Here is a 24,756-nt window from a genome sequence, read left to right as displayed (position 1 = left end):
CAGTTATACAGCTGTAAATATTTAAATCATAGCTGTCAACTTTCAGATTTGAAAATAAGGGATCAGCAGCCTCGAAAATAAGGGATCAGCAGCCTCACCTGTGGACAGTCTATGGGATATCTAATAATCTGGGATAGCAGCTGGAAGCAGCGGGAAACGGCGCTGGAATAAGGGAATTTCCCGCAAAAAACAGGGAAGGTTGGCAACTATGATTTAAATGTGTTGCAAAGTGCAATATTTAAATGTGACACTAGACGGCGACGGCAGGCTATACCAATATCAATGTATTTTTCAAAACGTTTTTTTTTTTGGGGGGGGAAGCATTTTCACAGCGGTTTAAAAATATATGTGTAGATTCCACCTAAGTCATCACTGGAGGTGTAAGGAGGGGGGGACGAGGAACCCCCAAAGTTGATGGGTGTTGCCATTCAAATGAATCTCGTGATCAGCTATGGGGCTCACTCTCAAAACCTGAAATATACTCAGAGTCGCAAAGTGATTTCATGCTCTTTATTCAGCTCATAGTGGTGAGGAGGAATGAATGTCCCCTCAAAGTATCTGCTTTATATACATTATTTACACAATGGGCTGCACATGATTGGCTAATTCCGGAATTCTACTGTAAGCCAATCAGGTTGTGGATTCACTTCAATCTGGAGCATGACTGGGTGGTTCCTGCCAACCAATCATACTGCTGCATTGTTCTAGGACCAATCAGACTGCTGCATTCTGAATCCTATTGTTCTAGGACCAATCAGACTGCTGCCTTTTGGATCCTATTGTTCTAGGACCAATCAGACTGCTGCCTTTTGGATCCTATTGTTCTAGGACCAATCAGACTGCTGCATTTTGGATCCTATTTGACTCAGTACATAACAAAGGTAAAGGTAAAGGTAAAGGTACCCCTGCCCGTACGGGCCAGTCTTGACAGACTCTGGGGTTGTGCGCCCATCTCACTCAAGAGGCCAGGGGCCAGCGCTGTCCGGAGACACTTCCGGGTCACGTGGCCAGCGTGACATCGCTGCTCTGGCGAGCCAGAGCCGCACACGGAAACGCCGTTTACCTTCCCGCTGGTAAGCGGTCCCTATTTATCTACTTGCACCCGGAGGTGCTTTCGAACTGCTAGGTTGGCAGGCGCTGGGACCGAGCAGCGGGAGCGCACCCCGCCGCAGGGATTCGAACCGCCGACCTTTCGATCGGCAAGTCCTAGGCGCTGAGGCTTTAACCCACAGCGCCACCTGCGTCCCACGTACATAACAAAACCCCTCCCCATATTTTATTTATTCAAGCTGGCTCCCCTGACTCGAAGACTTCTCTGCCCTGAACGTGAGGACTGCGCCTTCATCACCCTCAGGAGCCTTTGGGCTGAGGAGGGACGGCGGCGTGGTCAGGGCTCGGCGTGGCGCCCTTCTGCCTCGAGCGCCCAACCCGCCCGCCTTTTTGCGGGGGAAAGCAAGAAAAGGCGGGAAAGAGAGAGAGAGGCAGCCAGGCGAAGCGCAAGCGCGCGCGCGCCGGCCTGCAGTGCAGCCGTTTCTCGCACGTGACCGCGGCGAGACCGGCTGCTGCTGCTGCTGCGCCACATCCAAGTCTCTCACTGCGTGTGCTTTTCTCTGAGGCGATTATTCTGAGAGGAAAAGCGCGCCAACCCGCTTCGCCTCAACAGCCCCCACTGCCTGTGGAAACTTCTATTTTTACTCCTTCATGGCCCCTCCGAGGCCGCCTACCCCCTTCACGGCTCGGTCCTTCCTCCTCCTCCTCCTCCTCCTCTCTCCCTCGAGAGACGCGGCTGGATAAGGAGCCATTGCCGCCGGTGCATGTGCCGGCTTGTTGTGGCTCTTCCCTCCCCCGCCTCAGCTTGCGCCCTCGGGGGAGAGGCGGGCGCGGCGGGCGGGGCAGCCCAGAGAGGGCGCTGTGAGGGAGCCGCTCCTCCGTTCGTAGCTTCTCCCTCAAGGGGACGCGCCGCCGCCGCCGCCGCCTCACAGCCCGCCCGCCCGCCTGCCTTTGACAGCCCCGGGGGCGGGGGAGCGAGCGAGGCCGGTCACGTAGCGAACGAAGCAACAGGAGCCGCTTGCTCCCGGGCCAACTTCCTCCTCGACCGCGGGACATTGCCGTCCCCTCAGGGACGAGGCGGGAGAGTTCCGCCTCCCTCTCTCGGTCTTCATCTCCCTCGCCTCTTCGCTGACATCTCTTCAGCCAAGAGCCGCAGACGGCGCACTTCCTTTCAAGGCACACACTCATCCGGCGCTGATCGGTGAGTGATCTTCTCTCACCGCCCCCCCCCCACAACGTCCCTTCATACTTTTTCTCCCTTTGCAGGTTTGATTGACGCTGCTTCTGGGGCGGGGGGGGTGGGGTGGGGTGGGGTGGGGAGGAGGGTGCAGCACCCACCTAACCCACCCAGACACCACCCCACACCCCGTGGCGACGCGATGCGCCACGGAGCAACCACGTGTTGCTGCTGCTGCTGCTTCCACTATGACCGTATGAGGGCAAGAGGCTTCGCCGAGGGACGTGGTCTCTCTGCCCCGAGGAGCTTACAGTCTGGATTTCCACAGGGAGCTGTGATGGCGCAAGGTGGCATGGAAATCAATGGAGGCTGTTATGCAATGGAAATACCCCCCACCCCCCCGCGCTGCGTTTAGTGGGGTTCGCCTCAGCCTCCAGCAGGAATGCCAACATAGGTGTAACCAGGATTTTTGTTGGGGGCAGCAGGCGTTTGTTGGGAGGGCGCAGAAGAACCTCAGATTTGCATTGATTTGGATTGTTAAGGAGGGGGCAGCTGCCCCCCCCCCACGGCTCCCCCTTGGCTACGCCCATGGGTGCCAATTTGAATAAATATTGGAGGAGACAGGTAAATCCTGCCCCACTTAATTGATCACGTGATGCAGCACACACACAAACACCATATGAATGGCAATGCCCGTTAAGGTTTTTATGGGGGGCCCTCAAATCTTTTGGGGGGCAAATGAGCCTTGCCCACTAGGAGTTGGATCCTGTGCCCTCCAGTAAGCATGCCTTGGGCCTCACTTCCATTGGGACTGAGGATTATAGATCTTACTCAGCTACGCTTTGGCTTTGTGGTCTCACAACCGCAGCCAGCTTTGCACGGTTAGAAGGAAGCTGCGGATGCCAAATGGGAACGTTTTAATGACTGGCACTGCTGACACTGACAACTTGCCTTCAATAATTGTTGCATCAATAAATCACAGTAGAAGGATTGTGAAAACTAGGACAGCTCTCTCTTTCTGTATATAAACAGTTTTAGGTCTACAACAATGCATTAAAATGTTTGTTTTTTTGTTTGCATGTTTGCTTGTTTTTGTCCTGTCTCAACTCGATCACTGTTAATCTATTGGTATGAGCAATGATGTCTGGTTGGAATCCCACAAATGTTTGGTTAAAAACCTGTTTAATATGTTTCCTGATGAACGCACCTTTTGCCACTTTTTTCATAAACACCCTACCCTGCTTTTCATCTAGCTCCCAAAGCTTACGACAGTACTAGTAGTAAAATACTAATTAATGTACCGTAATATGCCAAGTGAAAGTGGCATATTTGGAAGTAAAGTTGAGTTTTGCTTTTTATTTTTTATCATGTGGCTATCATGCATATATCAAGATTAAAAAGAAGTGTTTTACGTGTGCATTCATTTCCATTTTCTTAGAGACAGAGGCATAGATTTATCTCTCAGTGCATCATTTTGTTGAGATTCAAAGACAGCTTTGAACGTACTTTGTAGGCTCTAACTTGTGCCAATAACAAATTGTAGAACTAAAGGCGCCAACTTTGCTCATAACTCAGCACTGCACTTGTGTGGTTTTCTCTTCTGTTCAGAGATCAAGTGATAGAGGGTCACTCTGCCATTTAGCACTGCAGAGCTTAGGATACAATTTCAGTCTGGGATTTTGCTGTAATGTTGAAATCCCAGTGAGAAACAAGTTCACCTGCGTTGGTGATGATGGAAACATAAACAACCTAGGAATAAGCATGTAATTTGGGAGGCAGTTTCCTTTTTCAATTGCATGATGATAACCGCTTCTTCACAACTAATCAAATATTGTAACCAGCGTCATCTGTACAAGTACAATGAGGGGGTATAATGTTTCCTAGTGGAGAATAATCCAAAATGTACTGGTTGGTTAGCAACTTTTCTCGTTGGAGTTTGTTTGTGCTGTATTTAGGGTGTGCGCTTGGAGTATTATGGGTAAAAATAATGTCTCAGGAATGTCACAGCAATAAACTCCAATTGTGCTGCTCAGAGTGAAGCATGCAAAGTAATGTTATACATAGCACAGTATACTCTGGTTTCAAGCCTGATGTTTGTAAAGGGCTTGGAAAGGCTTTTTAGCAATATTAAAATTACAGAGACAGGGCATAAAAGAGGGGAAAGGTTACAAAATGCACCATACCTGAATATTTAAGGGTAGCTGTAGTCATAGAGGGAAAAACTGCTTGGAGTAGTTAGGAAGGTAGGAAGCTATCCTTTACTCAGTCAGACCACTGGTCCATCTAACTCAGTATTGGCCACTTACCAGCAGTGGCTCTCCAGGATTTTAAATGGGTGATGTTCCCAGCCCTCAATTATGTCCTCTTGAGGAGTAATGGACTATAGCCTGCACCATGGCCAGTGCTTTGGGTAGATGGTGGATCAGGCATCTGCAAAACGTCTATAAGCAGAGTGACTCAAGGTTATTAATCCCAAGATGCCAAGGTTACTAAATCTGTGGAGGCCATTTATCTGAACCCAAGTCCACCTTGTATGTGCATTGTAGGCCCATGTGCAGTGTAGCTCTGGGGTGCGGGAAGCAGTCAGTAAAAATGACAAGATGGGGGGAGAGGAGGCCACAGCTTTATTTATGACAGCGCAAGAGCTTTGGCAAAGCGAAGGCCTATATCCATGTGATCACCAAGGCAGCCTGTTGGGTGATGAGCTGTGTCTGGACAGCAAAGATTGACCAATTTTGAGATTTCCGCACAGTATGAACCACTTACAGAGAACCTCCCCTGGCCACTGAGGCAAGGGTGCCATGGCTCATCAACCCCCAAACTGGGCTTCAGGACAGAAATCTCTGCCCTCCAAGATCCCTTAAGGGGAATCTCCATTAGCTGGGAAATGGTGACCTTTGCCTGCCCCTCCCTTCTAAGGATTCAGCCCAGTGCCTTTTCCGCCATAGGAAAGTTGTGACAATTAAATATTAGATAAAAGCAAAATTACAAAGAATAGCATTAGAGAGTGGGTGGAAAGATCAGCAGGTGACTGTGGTGGAAGTTGGTTGTGTCCTCTTTTTATGTTCCTGGAGTGGACCAGACCCTGGAGTCTTCTCTCTGATCTGCCCCAGAGGCCCTGCCGCCTGGGAACCCCCTGGGAATCCAGCGATGAAGCTGAGTGGTTCCCAGTTTCATCACTGAGAGAGGTGGGGTTTCCCCTCCCCCAAATGGAAAGTCTGGATTCTTAGAACTGTTATAAGCACCTGCACAAAGTGATAATGTCCTAACTTAACTACAGTAAGTACAATTCACTTGCATTTAACTTGTGCACAGCAAAACAAATAAAGGGGACAGAAAGCAGGCACGGTTCTGGGGGAAATGATTTAGCGATCCCACCTGCCATTGAACTCAGTGTGCTTTGACCAGGGCTTTTTTTCAGCTGAAACGAACCGAAACTCAGTTCCGGCACATCTCAGGTGGTCACCATTTCCATTCTAAGAGAACGGGGGAGGTGTTCATGGTGAGTTCCAGCACCTCTTTTTCTAGAAAAATAGCACTGGCTTTAACTATATGTAGTTTTGGGTTTAGGCATGATCCCCAGAACGTAACTCCTGCTTATGTTGTGGGTTTACTGTAATTCTTTCTTAGATGCTAAAGAAGAACATTCCAGACTTTTCATGTTGATGATACACTTTTTAGACATGCATCATTTTGCAACACAGTAATTCAGTTTTACTAGCAAACCAGAGGTTAAACTAATCCCTTTCCAGCCCCAGGAGGAGCATGGGGAGCATTCGTGCGACACACCTACACATTGCAGCCGACAAGCTAATATGTCGCGACACACAGTTTGGAAAGCTCTGTGCTAAAGTATTCAGGTCACTTAATCTCAAAATATTCACACTGATGTTGCACATGTGCACACACACATGATGGTAAAAGTACTTATAGTGGTTGGTATTACTCTAGAAGTCTCTCACCTTTACTGTTAAAAGTATGTTGAGGAGAAAATACCAAATATATGTGGCTTCTCCCATTTTTCAAGTCTCTTTTCTGGCTGCCACTATAAATCAAACATTCAGCTAGTAACTGAGGGTTACTAAGACCTCCCCACATTCTCAACGTGTTGTCCAATCTGTGCCTTGAATTTCACTGACTGCTGTTAGGAACTAGACTCCATGCTCCACATTTTGAGGGAGAGAGGTAACATGTTCAACCTTCTCTGGAGTTGGACGATCCATATACTTTTGTGCTTTTGTTTATCGATGTTTTGCTTATTGATTATTGACCACTTTTGTTATGTGATATTTTTATATGTTGTAAGCTGCCTTGAGCATGGTTTTAATTTTGGAAAGGCGGCTTACAAATAAAATGACTGGGTGATTGATATATCAAATTTCAGCTTTCTTATCAGTTGTGGTGAAAAGAAATTTTATGCTACATCTCTGAGTAAGTAAATGAGGAGGATCAAAATGTGTGTCCAGGAATAATAATCTGTTCTGATAATAAAGTATAGCAGTTCCTTTCTTAGGTCTTAAGCACCACCATTTTATTTCTTAGCTAGCATTCCTTTTAAAACAAGATACTTTCCTATCTATGAACGGCTGCATGGGAATTTGAACTCATGTGTCCTATTTTAGGCTAGTTTTAAGAGATTGCTTATGTACTGCATGTTATTTAGGAAAGAGGCTAATACTCCTGAGCTATCATTTAGGAGCCTCACTGCAGTACAGATGGTGGGATTTGTGACTGTAGCTAAGCTCAGAGATTGAAAAGAACATTACTATATAAAATGGGAAAAAAGAGGCACTCTTGCTATCTCCCTCAGAGTTCAAAAGGCTATGAACTGTTGACAGTTGCTCTCAATCATCTCAATGTACTTATAAGCTGAGCCACTGCATATTTTAAGTAAGGAGAACATTTGTCAAAGTACACAAACTTTCATTATGTTGCAAACAAGCATTAAGACAGGATAAAAATAGTAGACCAGAAAATGTAATATGATTCTTGTGGTGTGATGTATCATCACCTTTGTACCTCCCTAGATATATGGGTTGCTATAGGTTTGATACTGCTTTAGAAGAATGCTCTCCAGGAAGGTCAAAGGGCCAGTTCCTAGAGGATAAGGGCAAGCTAATGTGCAGTCAAGATGAACTCAAGAAAAAGGGGGAAGGGTTGTTCACATCATTTAGTCCCCAAATCAAGACCCAACACCCACACAATCTTTGTCTCCTACTTCCTGCTTCCTACTTCCTCCTTACACACTTGTTTTCTTATTGCAGACAACTGTGGTTGTCTCCCTGTCTTCCCTTTCCTACTTAGCCCATGGTGTTGCTAAGTTGTGATGCTTCCTCCTTCTCCTCAATATCTCCAAGCAGGGGTGAGGAACCTGTGACCCTCCATCTGTTGTTGGACTACAGCTCTTGTCTGCTCTGACCATTTGCTATGCTGGCTGGGGATGGTGGGAGTCTGTGATTCTTGTTACACAAGCTACCTTATTTTTCCGTGTATAACACGCCCCCGTGTATTAAGACGCCCCCTGTTTTGGGGGACTCAAAATTAAGAAAATGGGGGGAGATAGTCCCTGTGTATAAGACTACCCCCCCTTTTAAACTTTATTTTTTAGTAAAAGAAAACCTAGTTTTATACATGGAAAAGTATGGTATTTATTAAAACCTTTGGATATTTTAATTTGGACTTCAACAGTCTTGCTTTTTCTTGTGTTTTCAGTGAGCCTGAAGACAAAACCTTGCATGCAAATGTTGTAGCTCATAATTGGACCCATATCAAAGAACCAGAATGAATCTAGTATAGTGCTGTGGCTTTTAAATAATGAAATATACTTTATAGCTGGCTGAGGATCATCTGAGGCTTTAACATCCCTATGTTTAAATATGACTTGATTCCTGTAATGCTTTTGCCCTAAGTGTGAATCACTGTTGTTAATGTCTGATATGTATAATTACACAAGAAGCTTTTCATTATATTGCTTAATTTTATACAGTCACTGACATGACTCTTAAATGATAAAAGAGGGAAATTGTGTTAACCATGTAAATATCTTTCCTTTCAGAAGTAAAAGTCTTCATCAAAAATTTGTTTGATGACTCAAACATGGATCCCATATCGTTCAAAGTTAAAAATCCTGAAGCAACCAGTGATGGCTCAATAGACTTCAGTCTTCAGCTAGTAGGTTCTCTGCCAGTACACTCTCTAACCACTATGCCAGTGCTCCCTTGGATTGTGGCAGAGATTCGGCAGCTCAGCACACACTCCTTGAAGGAAGAGCCTAACTCCAGCCAAATACGGCTTTATGTCTCACCGACCAGGCTGCGATGTGAAGCAGACACAGGGAAAACCCAGCAGTGGGATCCTCTGATTTGTTCCAGCCTGTTTGAGTGTAAGCCACAGCATGTCCACAAACTGATTCACAACAGTCATGATCCAAGCTACTTTGCCTGCTTAATAAAAGATGGAGCCACAAACCCCCAAAGTATCTGTTACGTATTCAAAGCTGATGATCAAACAAAAGTAAGTGATATATTTTTGTTTACATTCAAACCGAGAGATATTAACAGCTCTTTTAGAGAATGTGTTGCAAATTAAGATGGCATTTAAATAAACTGTATTGTAGAGAGATGCAGCTTCTGTGATGGTTTGACATCCGTGCCATACATTTAAGATATGTTACTTCACACTAAGAATCCAGGGAACTGTAGTTTTATAAAGCTACTGGGATTGTGGCTCTGTGAGAGGTAAACTACACTTCCCAGGATCCTTTACAGGAAGCCATGACTGTTAAAATGCTATAAATGTGCTTTAAATGCATGATGTGGATGTGAATAGTTCTATTCCATACAAGCTGTATATGATTATTTTCTCAATATGTAAAACAAAGTATCCATTCATTTATCCAGAGCTTCCCCTATTTCATGAATATAGGACTTCTGAAACAAATTATATTAGTACTCTATGACGCTTGGTATTCAGTCTGTGTCAATGTGCACGAAGAAATTGTTCAGTAAAAGTGGTGCAAATAGGGCAGTTAAAAAGGTAAAGGGACCCATGACCATTAGGTCCAGTCGTGACCGACTCTGGGGTTGCGGCGCTCATTTCGCTATATTGGCCGAGGGAGCCGGCGTACAGCTTGTGGGTCATGTGGCCAGCATGACTAAGCTGCTTCTGGCGAACCAGAGCAGCGCACGGAAATGCCATTTACCTTCCTGCCAGAGGTATTTATCTATTTGCACTTTGACGTGCTTTCGAACTGCTATGTTGGCAGGAGCAGGGACCGAGCAACGGGCGCTCACCCTGTCTCGGGGATTTAAACTGCCGACCTTCTGATCGGCAAGTCCTAGGCTTTGTGGTTTAACCCACAGTGCCACCAGCGTCCCTAAATAGGGCAGTTAGGGAGTGATAATTATCCGGTTTGTGCCATATGTCTTTAACTCTCAGCTTCTGTTATCCAGAGAACAGATTCAGTTAGTACAGTTATCTCTGAATATGGCAGTGTATTTGGGGACCATTAATATTTTTAGCCATTTTCTTTCCACTGGGACTTCCTTTCTGCATAAAATAATGAAAACTTTAGATTGGTGGTGGGCCAGGGGTGTCAATTCTCAGCACCCTCAGTAGCTTTTTGAGGGGCTACTTGAACTTGTATAAAACTACTGTAATATGAATCAATAGTATAGATATGCCATAGATAACTTGTGATAAAAGTTTTTGCTTTTGCGTTTGTACAACCTTCTGATTGGCAAGCCCAATAGGCTGAGTGATTTAGACCACAGCATCACCCGCGTCCCCACAATAAATATGGCTTATCATAGGCTCCCCAAAGAATGGAATTGCAGTTCCTCTAGGAAAGGGAATAACTGATAAACCAGTTTTAAGTCTGCAGTATACATACCACAGGATCTGGGTGTCAAAGGCTGTTTTAGCACGACTGGCTTGGCTGCACTGGGCGCTGTGCTGCAGGGAGTGCCACAACAGTGCTGTAGAATGGAGCATGAGAGACAGGAGTGATGGTGAATTTTAGCGTAGCACAGGTCACCACTGAAATTTGAGAGCCTAAAGTCTGCCACTATGGGTATTAACTAAAGTGTAGGGTAACAGTGCTGGGACTGACATGCCGCAAACTGCTACGTAATAAATGTGTTGTGACAACAACATTACAGATTTGTTCCAGATAGCAGGAGGCTGATAGTTCCTTCTCTACCTGTTTTCCTTCCGCTGTTCCCAATTTGCCTGGAGTTCTGATCTTTAGTAGCTATATGATGTCATATTGTGAAAACAGAATGGATCGAGTGTCCCTTGCTTTGAGAACTGTTGATCTCAATCAGTGAATGTTATGTTATAACCATGACAATTAAAATCATGGGATGTCCACCTGCCCCGCCCCCTCCCAAAATACTGATGGCAATAATAATCACCTCAAACACTAGTAGATGATGTTATTGGTTATTTTTGTTAATATATATTATTGATCACTGTTTGCTGCCTACCACAATGCCCCATTTTGTTTTACACTGTGAAAAAATGATGGTAACATTTACTTGCTTGGCTAGTTTTGGGAGCAGTTTGACATAAGGTTTGAAGAACAAAACAGTTAAGTAGAGGACTGTGCATGTTTTAGTTTCTTTTGGGGGTATGGGTTTATTATTAACGTCATGTTCTAGGAAAGAGCCGAACATTTTCACACAGCTACGAACATCAAATGGATGCAAAATTTATAGTTCTAAAGCATAACATAACATAAACATCTTGTCCTTTTCTAAAAGTCCTATCACGTAAAAAGGATCCTGATTTGGAAGAAGCTCAAATAATTGTGACCCTAGTTTATACCAAGTAAAACAAATATTTCATTAGAAAAACATTTTTTTAATACTTTGCTGCCAAATATGTAGTGAGCCTCTAAACTAGTTCTGGTATTTGTAATCTGAAGGACAAATGTATCTTTAAAAAATCTGTTCGTAAGATTGTTTTTGGGGTAGCATTTTAAACTTGTGGAATGGTTTTTACTTTAGTCATTAGGTGGCTTCTCAGCCATGTGGAAGCTTTTGAAGTTGAGAATGGGTATTTTTCACGAGACTTTGCTTGAGATCCATGAGCTCTCTCACACTATTATAATGATGTGGCTGTAATATGGTAGCAGACATTGGCCAGGATCTGAAGAACTGTGCTAGTTCAGTGTTCCAATGTGACTCTTGACTTGTGCTTTCTTTGAACCCTTTCTTTTGCCTTTTGAACATAAATGGAAGTTTGTGATTTGGGTGTATCTGTTACTCAAAAAACAAAAATCCCTCTGCAGAAGTGCAAGTCCTGGAAGAGACAGGACTTTCCATTTTAGGTCCTGGCCATATCAGTGAAACACAAAATGTATAGCATTGAACATGCATTTTATACCTTAGGTTAGCAAACTCATTAACAGTAAGTTTTTATTTAAGAAGGAAGTGAGAGAAAAGTGCAGTTATGCACTTTCTCGCACACTCCAATTTTCTTCCTCACTTCCTTCTTTGGGGAAACCAAAGTTAACAAACTGGCAAATGGTGGTTTGCACCAACCATGAACCAGAAATCATGACTGGAAGTAGGTTCTGGTTTGGACGCATACTTTGACTTACACCAGGTGTGGGGAACCTGTGAGCCAGATGCTATTAGACTGCAACTCCCACGAGCTTACTGGGGTAAGCATGGTCAATGGTCAGGGATAGTGGGAGCTGTACTCTATAACATCTGGAAAGCCAGAGGTTCTTTCTCTCAGGCTTGCATGAAGCATGGCTTGCCCAATGTCCAAATTTATTATGTAAACCATGCAAAGGATGGTATGCCTGAATTAGGAAGGAATCAACAGCATGTGCATGGAGGAGAGAAAGTATAATGTTCTATACAAGCTTTAGAGTTAAATAATAAGATGAAAGTATAACTATACAATACAAAATGTAATGGTTGGTTGAAATGAAAAAATTCAATGTCCACATTAGGACAATATCTTTATTAGGCCAACCAAAATATCACAAAGCAATGCACAATCTTTTGAGTTCTCCTGAACTCTTAATAAGGCTAGTTAGTATACAAAGCAAGAAAATAAAATAAAAGTGGGGAGGAGAGAGAGAACCCCCCCCCCCCAATTGCTGGTGATTAACCCATCATTTCCTACAAGTTGAAAGAGTTTTATGACGGACTGATAGGGGAAATAGTAGACATTCATATGAGGTCCCTTAGGTTCTATGCAGGTATAGATTCTCTATCTCTGGAAATACAAAAATACAAGTTAGTTTTATATCGCCAAATCTTATTCTTTAGTCTTTGATCTCCTCTACAGAGGCCAGTCAAACAATTTCAGCATCAGGTGGTTTTGCTTCAATGAGAAAACAAGCCTTCTTAAAACCTTTGATCTCAGAATGCTATTGAAGTGTTCGTCTTTGATATTTAATTCCATAAACATGCATAGGAAGTATCTTGAGAAACTTATTGGCCTGGCCAAACAATAAACACATGCTGGCCTATTAATTGCTGGCCAACAGGCACGTCTGCAAGGTGGACTTATATTTATATTGGGCTGGGAAACCTCAAGCCCAGAGGCAGAACAGTTTCCTATGGCTATGCCCTCCCCTCACTGTACGCTTCCTTAGTGCTTTTGTTTGACTGGAATGTATCGTTGACCTCTAATAATGCTTCTCACATCCTAGATGGCGTATGGAGCTGTGTATGTAGAAACGTCTGCATTTGCATGGCTGGAATGTATAAAGGAAAGACTCATACCCAATGTTATGCCCACTTTTGCCACTGGTCCCACCTACCATGGGCACATGGCCCCCACAAGCTTCCCTCTGAGGTAATGTGGCCCCCAGGATGAAAAAGCTGCCCTATCTTAATTTGTATGAAACATTTCTGGATTTCTACAGGTTTCACAATCTAACAGGTATTCATATACAGTTATACCTCGGGTTGTGAACACTGCGGGTTGCACGTTTTCGGGTTATGGACGTGCTGAACCTGAAAGTACTGGAACAGGTTACTTCCGGGTTTCGGCGCATGTGCAGAAGTGCTAAATCGCGCTTTACGCATGCCCAGAAGTGCCAAATCATGTTGCGTGCGTGCGCAAGCGGACACAGCACTGCGGGTTGCGAATGTGCCTCCCGCATGGATCACATTCGCAACCCTCGGTTCCACTGTAATGTTTCAGCTGTTAGAAGCCCCTTTTCCCATGCAAGCTAACAAAATGTCTACGACTGAAAAACCCCACAAAGTCTTTTATTTCTGGAAATAGAGAAATTGTGAATTGTCAAAAAGCTGTTCAAAATTATCCACCAATATTTTCAAATGGCTCTGCCCTGCTAACACAATTTTGAGCTGTTGCTTTACTCAGTATCTAAAGTTCAGAGTTTGGGAAAATATTTGGCTTTCCAATTTTTTTTACACCAAGTCAGTTTAGAAGCCCAAGTAAAAGAATGCAACTTTGTAGCAGGAGTTGGAAGAGGAGAAAAGAGGTCCACCACACAGGTGCATTTTATTATTCTTTATCTAAACCAAAAGACTGAAAAACAAGAAGATACAGCAGTGGTTACCAACTGGTGGTCTATGGACTGCAGGGGGTCCGTGTAAACCACCCAGGGTTTTTTTTCCTGAACAGCCAAATATATTTGTTGCTTAGGATGCAAAAACTGAGTAATAATAGCACCCAATTGGTATTGCACCTTTGTCAACCTGATTCCAGTCTGCAACTTAGAATAATATTTTTTGGGAATGTGTTTTGAGAAAAATCCATATTTTTGAGGCTTGTATAGCTGGCTTATACTGTAACCAGCCTTTGTTTGATTCCAGTTCCTCAATAATGATTTAAAGTAACTATTAGGACCAACAGCAAGAATCTAATGTGAAGAAATCCCCCCACCCCAAAGTTGGCTTCCAGCATATCCTCTTAACTGACTTAGGGACATGATAGGCAAGGAGGGATTGGAGAGGGAAGAGTAAAAGTGCAGTTGCATAAACATAAGCTTTGTTTTGCCTAGAGGCGAAGAGTATGCAACAGTACAGATAGTATCGTATTACAACTGGACAGTTAAGTATAGCAGTACCCAGTTGCGATCAGTTGGAGTACTGGATTTTTCCCATGTTTGCTGTAAATGTCTTCAGTTCTGGCTAGAAATAGGATGTTTATCTAAGTGACTTAGTGCCTGACAGGCTTGGTAGTTCTTAGGTTATTTTAAAGCCACTATTTCTTAGTGATTATACTTAATGAGTTCAGAAGAAAGATGAAAGTTATCCACATTTTCTTTTATTTTAGTATTTCACGTGGTGTTTTTCTTATTGTATAGTCTTTTATTTTGAGGCTTTCATGCGTATTTTCTATTGGAAAGATTGCTAGGTAAAGGTAAAGGTACCCCTGCCCGTACGGGCCAGTCGTGTCCGACTCTAGGGTTGTGCGCCCATCTCACTTAAGAGGCCGGGGGCCAGCGCTGTCTGGAGACACTTCCGGGTCATGTGGCCAGCGTGATGAAGCTGCTCTGGCGAGCCAGCACCAGTGCAGCACACTGAAACGCCGTTTACCTTCCCGCTAGAAAGCGGTCCCTATTTATCTACTTGCACTTAAGGGTGCTTTCGAACTGCTAGGTGGGCAGGAGCTGGGACCGAACAACGGGAGCTCACCCCGCCGCGGGGATTCGAACCGCCGACCATACAATCGGCAAGTCCTAGGCACTGAGGTTTTACCTACAGCGCCACCCGCGTCCCTTCGGAAAGATCGCTAGTAACCCCTATAAATAAATAACACTGAGCATCAAATTGTACATTAACTTCAGTGTGTTCACCTTTTGTTACAAAACCATATTATTTCACATGGATGTGTATTTCTGTTCTTTAGAATGTTGGAATATGACCTGAGAGACCAAGGTTCAAATCCTCACTCAGCCATGAAACTCAGTGAGTGACCTTGCACTAGTCAGTCACCACTTCTCAACCTAACCTATCTAACAGAGTTTGTTAGGGTAAATGGGAAGCAGTAAGTCAGGAACCATGTATGCCACCTTGAATTCCTCTAGTGAAAAGTGGGATATAACTGGAACAATACAATACATGCATACTGCTGAAAGGCTAGTGGAAGTGTCTGGCATTCTGATCAATAGTACAGTAGGCTACCAGACTACACAGCCAGTCAGGACTGAGAACTGGTGAGGATTATGTACATTATTCTTCTATGAAAGGCATAGAAAAGACACAGCAAACTCCCCAAACATTGGTTGCTAGCTTTAGCTTCATGATGGAGGATTATTATGTAATTTATTGTTTATATCTGACACCAAGGCTTTTGTAAGCATCTCTCTATTAAAATTACCCAGACAAGACATTCAGCTGTGGGATTAGAGTTAGTATTGTTTATAGCATTTGACTAGCAAATGTTAAGACAATCTGCAAAGTTATGAGGAAATACTTAGAGAAACACTCCCCTGCCCCCATCACTCAGATTTATATAAATGTCAATGCCAGAAAAAATTGTACTGGTGCCCTTTTCTCTCTTCTGTCAAATGTTGCAGACCTCATTTATTTTCTTTGTAAGGTTGCGCATAACTTTAAAGATGCAGCTGATTTTCATTTGAAGGAGCAGAAATAATTGAAACTTGAGTGCATCTAGATCTCCTGAGAGAAATAAACTTTTTAACAGACTTGTCAGAAAAGTAGACATTTTAAACATGGAGCAAAAAATGACGTAGTTTGATTTAAATCAGGGGCTACTAATATGACACTGGTGCCCTCAAAGGCCTTCCGTGGTGCCCATGGGGTCACCTGCTGAAATGAGGCTTGAAAGAAGCATCTTGTTGTAGCCCATAGAATAGGGTGTGGTGGGTGCTTTGTTGTCTGTGTGGTCTCACAACAGTTTGTCTTTTTTGCAATTGTGCCTGAAACATTTGGCAACCAAGGATTTAAATGATCCATCTTATAGCTCAAGAAATATCTGCTAAAATCTGTAACATTGATCCAGAAGCACAATCAGTACTCCTCCGAGAGAAAGTTATGTTCTTAGGGGAAGGTCCATACTTCAGAGAAAGAGTATATGATTTGAATGTAGAAAGTTCCAGGTTCAGGCCCAGGAATTACCCCAAGGTAGGGCTTGCCGATCGAAAGGTCGGCGGTTCGAATCCCTGCGGCGGGGTGCGCTCCCGCTGCTCGGTCCCAGCGCCTGCCAACCTAGCAGTTCGAAAGCACCTCCGGGTGCAAGTAGATAAATAGGGACCGCTTACCAGCGGGAAGGTAAACGGCGTTTCCGTGTGCGGCTCTGGCTCGCCAGAGCAGCGATGTCACGCTGGCCACGTGACCCGGAAGTGTCTCCGGACAGCGCTGGCCCCTGGCCTCTTAAGTGAGATGGGCGCACAACCCCAGAGTCTGTCAAGACTGGCCTGTACGGGCAGGGGTACCTTTACCTTTACCTTTAGGATGCAAAAGACCCTGGTTTGAAACCTTGGAGAGCCACTACCACTCACTGCAGAGAGAAGATTGCACTGAACCAGATGGACAAATGATCCAACTCAACATAATACGTCAATGTTGGGCACCCATTGGACAGTGCCTGTGACATCACAAATCAAATGTCCCTATTCCTGAAATTTTGGGGCAAAACATCATGTTTAAAAAGAAAAAAACTGTGCATAGCTATCCTTTCCTGTACCATTTCCAAGGTGTTTTTTTTTTAGGGGAAAAAAATAGGTGAACAGGCTTTCCCCATCTCCACAATAGCAAGCTGTTTTTTTCTTTCTCCACTATGTTTGTGCAGTTATACAGTATTAGTGTTGTAACATTGGAGACACCATTGTAGCACTAAGAGAGAAATAGCTTTTGTTGCCTCATATTTTTTTTTAAAAAACCCTCATTACAATCGTTTAACTTTATAAGGAGAGAACTCTGTGAAACAGCAGAGTGCCAAACTCACATAACTCAACCATTAAGCTACAGGTCAGCTCTAAACTCAGGAACAGGACTAAAAGCAAATAATAAATTCTAGTTCACAAGCACATGCCTTGCAGAACAATGTTTTAGGTCAGAGAAAAATGTGAGTCCAGTTTGATGTTCTAAATCAACAGCCCACAACAAAGGCCTGTCTGGATTTTCCAGGAGGCTGCTATATAGTCGAAACAGCCAATAAGGCCACATGTGGTCAATAAGCAACAGGTGGCCCTGAGCCGTTGAATAAATAGCACCAAGAAAATCCAGCCCAGGAACTCAGTCCTGACAAGAAGCAAGGAAGATCTGACAAATGTAGAGATTCCAGTGAACATTTAAAACCACCACCATCCAATCTACTTTTTATTGTTGTACATGGTGTATAGGTAGAGCCCCATGCTTGCAACTTGATCAGCAGGAGCTATGCACCTAGTTTTACAGCTGGGGAGCATACAGTTTGTATGGACAAGGAAACACATATAGGCCCCTGTGTGCACATTAAGACATATGAGGGCAAGGCAGACAGGTTATATTATGGGGAATGTGGGCCACAATCCCAATTTCCCACCACACATACAGTTGGTGAGATTAAGCAACTCGCCTTTCTACCCACTGGTTTCCCCCTGCCAATATCCTTCCCTCTTTCATGTCTCCCTTTTCTCTGCATCCCTAGGATGCCTTGTTGTGCTGCAGTTCCCTAAAACAGCCACACTGTGGAGCTATGGCATTTGCAAATGTTCAACGTTCAGACACCAAATATGTAGGATGCAGATATTTAGCAATATTTTATCACATTACTTCCTAAGGAAAAGGCCATGGCAAAAGTCAGAGTGGATTCTGGTGGTGGGCACCACTGAGCATAGACCCAGCTTTTGTGCTGACTTTAAAACTCAGTACTTCTTGCTAAATAATAGATTTTACAGTATTTTCTATAGGACGTGAAATGTCTTCTCTGTGTGCGTGCTGAGATTTAGAGGCATAAGGTTTTCCAGCTGCATCAGAAACTGTTACCTTTACCAGCTTCAGAAAAAATAATTGCGTGGTTAAGGAAATCTGACCTATCTCCATGCAACATAAGCCAAGATAATAAAGAGTTAGCATTTATTGATAATGGAAAAGCTGTCAACAGTTAGTCACAAGGAGACAAGGAAGTAAAATGATATCACAATCTGATTCTCAGTTATATTCTCTAATGTGGACAGCAATCCTGTGAACAAAGCTAGAACAGTGCCAGCCTATATGTGTATATTCGTAAGGGCTCAGCCAGGAGGCAAAAGTTTTAAGCTACTAGGATAACCATTATTTTAATAAAAGTTTCTTTTATTTTCATTTCTATTGGTCCAAAAAGAATACTTGTGTGTTAAATTATGTACACTATGCTACAAGACAGACAAGTCTCAGTCTTGTATTGGTCCCCATGTTGCAATGGTCTTCTTTGTAAACAATAACATCAATAAAAATTCAGATTGATTAGAGCTATTAGGGCAGGGCTGCTGATTTAAGGCATGGGGCAATACCCTTAGACTCTGTTGTGTTCCATTCAAAGGACCCATGGGCATAGTAACTTACTTGATTGGAAAAGTAAGCAGTTACATCATTCCAGTTAAAATCAGAGGGACTGAAGTTACTTAATCAGCTGGATTATGCCTATTTTATGTAAAGCCTATTTCAGTTTTGTAACATGCATTTATGTCAAAGTTCTGATCATGTTCTCAAAAAGCCAAGGATATGGGCTTTGAATACTTTTAAAGCAAAGGATAAACATACTGTACTGATATCCTTGTCTTAAGCACATTTAATTGACTTTACTTAAATCTGATGCAAATGTGAAATTTATGTTGACTGGAACATAGATTTGTAGTGCAATGCTGTACATCAACTCAGAAGTACCCTTGAGTTCAATCATATTTATTCCCATATAAGTTTGTAAAGTGTTGCACCTTAAGTTCTATTATGTATCAAACAAAGAAACAAAGAGAGAGAAGTTTATATTTCTTTCTAGTCTTTTTGTTACACATTGGTGGTGTTATTAAAATTGTTTCTGAGTCATTTACTCATAACAATATTTACTTGGAAATAAGTCTCACTGAGTTCAGTAAGGCTTAGTCCTAAGTAAGGGTGCACAGGATTGTTGTCTCAGGGTTGTGCTTTAAAAGTACAGGTGTAACATGGTATTCCAAACTGTGCAACACAAGATAAAAAGATCTCAGTTCCATTCATCATGTTTTATTTGCCTGTTGACTGCTAAAAACTGCTCTTGAATGCATCTGCCAGTACAAACAGTGTTGGTGTCTGTGTGGGTCTCCAATTGCAATCCAAGCCTGAGACATTTCTGAAAGTCGTGTCAGGAAATTGGAACCTCTTTAGTTTGCCTTCACAGAAATAGCTGCAAGTGTGGGGAGTACTTTATCTGCAGCTTATATTTCAAAATAGTTTATAACTCTGGAGATGCTCCCACTGGAGTTTCTCACTTGAATTTTTAGCTGAGAGATTGGGATTGAGGAGGAGAGTGAACTTTCTTCTAAATACCTTCCCTACGTTTTATTTTTAACTGTTTCCACCAATAACATCTCTCATAGACAGTGATGGTTAATTTCTACAGAAATTGCTTATTATGAAATAAGTTGTACAAAACTGCGTTTCCCAGTAGATATCATTTTTATAGTTTTAATGATGCCCAAACCATATCTCATCTTGGAGGAAACACTAGGATATGATTTAGTGGTTACTGAGAACAAACACAAAATCCAAGGAATTCACATAAAACTTGATTAAAACCTGAACACTCAATTTGATATCATATTGGTCAACATTATTTTAAAATCTGTTTTCAGTGCGATGCAGACAGGATTATCAGTGACGCTATTAATGTATTGTCATGCAGTAAATGGTGTATCTGTGGCAATTCCAAAAGTAATGAAAGCTACAAGTTTGATTGTTTTGGAACTGGGTCAGATGAAGCATCAATCCAATCTGGAAAGAGCTTTTTCTCTGATGTTAATGTTATTCTGGTGTTTCATGTGGATAAGGAGATGTTTTTTGATAGGATGGCTGCATTTTCTGCACATGAATTCAAAGAAAGGCCAGCTATATGTGGCATTTCCCACACACACCCTTTAGGGTTTTGTTGTTGTTGTTTTTCCCTTTGGGTGGAAGAGAGGTCACCCTTGCTCATTCTGCAAGCAAGCTCACACTAGTTGGTAGCTTCCATGCATTCATTTCAGGGGCTAACACTGAGGTCATGGTTGGAGCAGTTCATGTTGTGACATATTTGGTATGAATCTGTGCTTCTATGTATGGGCTATACACACAGGTTCTACGAATTGCCTGATTGTTTGGCATTTTGTTTTTGCATTTCTTTTTCCTATTTCTTACCAGGTTCTAAGTTTAGACACTTTGCTTCAAAATAAAACTAACAGACATCTAACCATTCAGTGGTGACATTGGCATCTTCCCACAAAAAGTAACATCCGGAACACCTTAAAGCCCCTTAAGCAAACACACAATTCCAGCTTCAGTTCCTACCAGATGCAGATGGTTTGCCATCTTCCTCCACATACATGCATCTTCCCTAACCTGACTTCTTAAAGTACAGCCAGGATGTAGTGGTAGAGACCTGCTGGTTCATGAGCTAAATCTGGCCCATGGATAACCACCAAGTGGCCCACTGTTTACCCATCTCCTCCTTGGAGCTACAGCCTTGTGACTAAAATAAACCTTTTAGTCCCAGAACAATCTTCTTGGAGCTGACTCAGGAGGAAGAGGAACTGCCAAAATCACACAGGCTGTACACAAAGTCCCAGATTGTGAAGGTACTGGTAGGCGCCGGGCAAAAACATATCTCTCTAACCAGGCGTTCAGCTGATTAGCACTCTGTGGCTTTTTAAATGTGTTTGTGGGAGGTGGGTGGTTAGTGGTTTGTTTTTATTTTACTATGTATTTTGTATTCTCATTTTGTATTTTTCTGTTGTGAACTGCCATAGGATCTTTGGATGAAAGGTGGCCTACAAATTTAATAAATACTCGTAATAAGTGTGGCAAGTGAATAAAAGGGAGAAGTAGCTTGACCCCCTTGGCTCTGTGCTTTCTTTGACCTGCATTGCCCATTGGTGCCAAGCACTGAGTTGCCAATACATGAGTGTAGTGTTTAGTGAAGTGGGTCAAGTGATCCCCCCCCCTTTCCTGATTCAAGAGGAAAATGAACCCTGACTTCTAGATATGAGGCAATTGCATGGCACTACTTGTGTGGTCCCGGTGTTCACTCTGAACTCCTGGAACTAAAGACTACCATTGTTTGCTCACTTCCACCAGGACCTTTAAGGTAAAAGAACAGTCCAAGCCATGGAAGCCGAGTGTTGTGGAGCCCTTTGTCATGCTGCCATAAACTAAAGGAGTTGCACCAGTAACTATACACAGATCTGAGGAGATGTCAGTTGGAAGGAAAGCAAAGAGTATGGCTGACCTGGCCCTTATGGTCAATGCACGATAGGTACCTGGGGACCATTCACTCTAGCATGGTCAGCTGTGGCTTTTGTTGCCATTTTCTAGTGCCTCATGCCCAGCAGTTTTGCAGTTTCTGCAGTGTCATAAGACAGAACTTTTCGGGAGATTCAAAGGGTTTATTTTTCTTTGATATTTTTTTTTTGAGAGGGCGTGTAATTGTTTCAATGTCAGATAATCCAAGCCCTAAAAGCTTCATGAAATACAAAAATATTCTTCAGTTCTGTAACATTGGATGTATTATATAACTTTTCTGTGGTTAGAATAGGATTGACAGTTAATATATGCTATCTCAACATGGCCCAGATTGGGTTTGATGTGAGGCTGTGGGGAAGAGCCCGCAGTTTCTGATAGGCCTGAAGCAGTCCACATTTTCCGGTAGGTCCAAGAGCAAGGCCCCACATAAAAGCCATGCATTCAGACTCAATAGCTTATGTTAAAGTTGTTGAGGTGTGGCCTTGTGCTCTACTTTTTTGGCAACCAGCTCCAAAGTTTTTTTTGTTTTTTTTAATGCAACTTTTTCTGCTTGGTCGGCTGCCTTCTTCTCAGAGAAATCAGCCCTCATAGGAACAGCAAGTCTACTAAAGCTCTGGGCCCCAAAGAGGCAATTTACAGGTTTGCCTCCCTCTGGAGCAACTCTGTTCAAGCCTGGAATGATCTGTCATGAGCAACGTTGTGGTGGCTGTTGTAGTGACTGACCACTGAGTTCCCCTGGGAACTGTCTCCATGGCAGCTGCTTTAAAAGGAAGTTCTGGTAGAGACTTGGAAGATGAATGTGTACAAGGCAAAGTTTTCTACCCCAAGAATTCATCCAGCTGCCCTGTTCAGTCTATCTCTATAACAGATTATAAAATGCTGTTTTCAAGAGCTTTAAAAACATTATACAGTGCATATGGCACAATTTTGCTTTTTGCTATTTTTTGGATACTATATTATTGAGTTTTCCATTCATTTAAAATGACTATACAGTACCTTTGGAAATAGCATTGCTTAATCTATTCACAAGCTGCAATAAACATTAAAACACTAAGTTCTGTTTTAAGTATGTCTGTACTGCTAAACTTTTTTTGGAGGAGAGGAGGTGGAACAAATGGACAAACATTAAGGGGAAGTAAATAAAGATAAATTATTGAATACCTGAATACTTTCCAGGTAGCTCCACACAAATAAACCTTTTTGAACTTACAGAATTAATTTTTACTATGCAACTGGGAGACAGAAATGTTATAACATGGTCAGGAGTCCCCAGTCTTATGGCCAGAAGCCAAACTTTGCTGCTAATTGTTCATTGTCCAGTTTACACTTACCATTTATAGGGATATGGTTGTTGGGGTGGGTCGTTCTCCCCGCTTTATTCAGCTAATATTCCAGAATAATGTGGGGTGTTTTTTAAAGCCTTTTCTTTTATTGCAAAACAACAACAACAACTTTTGTGAAAGAAAGTTCCTGAATGGGTCCTCAATATTTTTCATCTGTCTGGAATATGTACAAGCAGGACTTTTTTTCAGCAGAGCTCACAGGAGCTCAGCTCCAGCATCTCTCAAGTGTGCATCATTGCCATTCTAAGAGAACAAGGCAAAAGTTCTAGAAAAATAGCACTGTGTACAAGCACAGTGTCCTGGTTTATTTGTGGTTTGGGGTTGGTGGGCGTGGCTTGGGAGACATCTGTTTTGTGCTAATTCTCTCAGACTTTTGCAAGCTGTCAGTTTGTGACATCGACAGATGGAGATGATGTTGAGTCAAAGCTCTACCCATGACAACATTCATTAGCTGCAGACAAAATTTCATCACAACAACCAAGTTTGCCATAGTTCAGGCTGACGCACCTTCGAATCTCCTATACTATCACAAGATTAGAATTCCAAAATGCTAGGCATTTAAAAAATAATAATTAAAATTCCATGAAACAGCTGTAGCTTTATGCATGCTCATAACGATGATGTTTATTGCTGGAGGATCATGAGGGTATGTAAGAAGTGTGACTAGAGCCACAGAACTTTTTTCAATTTGGGCTCAACCCATGGTTAGTGCGTAAAGGAAAACCCTGCACTCACTCTCTAATAACAGCAGCTTGTGACCAATGGTGCAGACAGTCAGCTTCACATTCACTCTAAAACGTTGGGTCAAACAGCACAATAAAAGGTAAGAGCAGAAAGGCCTTGCCTTTCCAACGCTGTTTAAATAACATAATTCATAAAGCACTTGAGATTTGCTAAGTGCTGTACACAGATTACAGTCACTGCCCATATGCTTACATTTAAAAGACAGGAAACAGAATGGAAAAAGAATGGAAAGGAAAGTTATATAGTTCTTATAATGAGCAGCTTGGAAGGAAGCAGCTGGTCTCTCACCCAAGCCTATGGAGTGGCTCCTGCTGACCCATCTTTCCCTCTGACGTGAAATGGCTGTGTTATTATTATTATTCTTAAAACTATTAATTAAATCTGATAGTCGCTTTATCTTACACAGGGTAATCCAAAGTGATTTACAACCAAATAGACAGATGATAAACCTCACATAGATACATTAAAACCAAGAGAAAAGAGAAATATGTTAAAAACATCCCACCCAATTCTAAAAGGTCACAAATAGTTAAAGGCCAAAGGCCAGGTTTTGCCTGGTGTTTAAGGATATATAATGATGGTACCAGGCAAGCCTCCCTGGACAGGGCATTCCAGAAATAGGAAGCCATTACAGTCTGTTCTTGTGTTTCTACCCTCTGGATCTTTCGTGAAGGAGGCACACAAAGAAGGGCCTCAAATCATGAGCACAGGTTTAGGTTGGTTTGTATGGGGAGAGGCGACTTGAGAGGAGGCGTTTAGGACAGCTCATCTCTTGTCCAAGCCAATAGACTGGGCTTTGCTATGCTATTCCTCCTATAGTAGCCATGTGATAATACTGGCATTACAGTGAATAATTTTGAAAGTAAACTAATCTGATGTATATCAGCGTTTCTCACATTTATTCTAGAACCAGAAGCCTGCAACCAAGAAATTTATTCAATATATGATGTAGACTCATCCCAACATTCATTGGCAGCTGGTAACATTTTAAATTTATAGACCTTGCTGTTTTTCATCCCAGCACTTATTTAGGAATGTTTGCAGAGTG

General features: G+C 42.7%; 1 protein-coding gene across 3 annotated transcripts in view; it reads left to right on the top strand.

Annotated features, from left to right (window-relative positions):
• The first annotated feature begins 8,282 nt into the window (after positions 1-8,282).
• Positions 8,283-24,756, top strand: part of TBC1D1 (TBC1 domain family member 1) — a 73,369-nt gene continuing 56,895 nt past the window's right edge. For all 3 annotated transcript variants that reach the window (XM_079989641.1, XM_079989640.1, XM_079989639.1), the window contains exon 1: positions 8,283-8,740. In XM_079989641.1, the coding sequence (XP_079845767.1) occupies positions 8,324-8,740 (417 nt within the window). In that variant the 5' untranslated portion in view covers positions 8,283-8,323. The remainder of the gene's footprint in view (positions 8,741-24,756) is intronic.

The sequence above is a fragment of the Podarcis cretensis genome, assembly GCF_951804945.1.
Source record: "Podarcis cretensis genome assembly, chromosome: 9".
Taxonomy (NCBI): domain Eukaryota; kingdom Metazoa; phylum Chordata; class Lepidosauria; order Squamata; family Lacertidae; genus Podarcis; species Podarcis cretensis.
The sequence above is the reverse complement of the archived record's forward strand: the minus strand, read 5'-3'. Positions and strand labels throughout refer to the sequence as shown.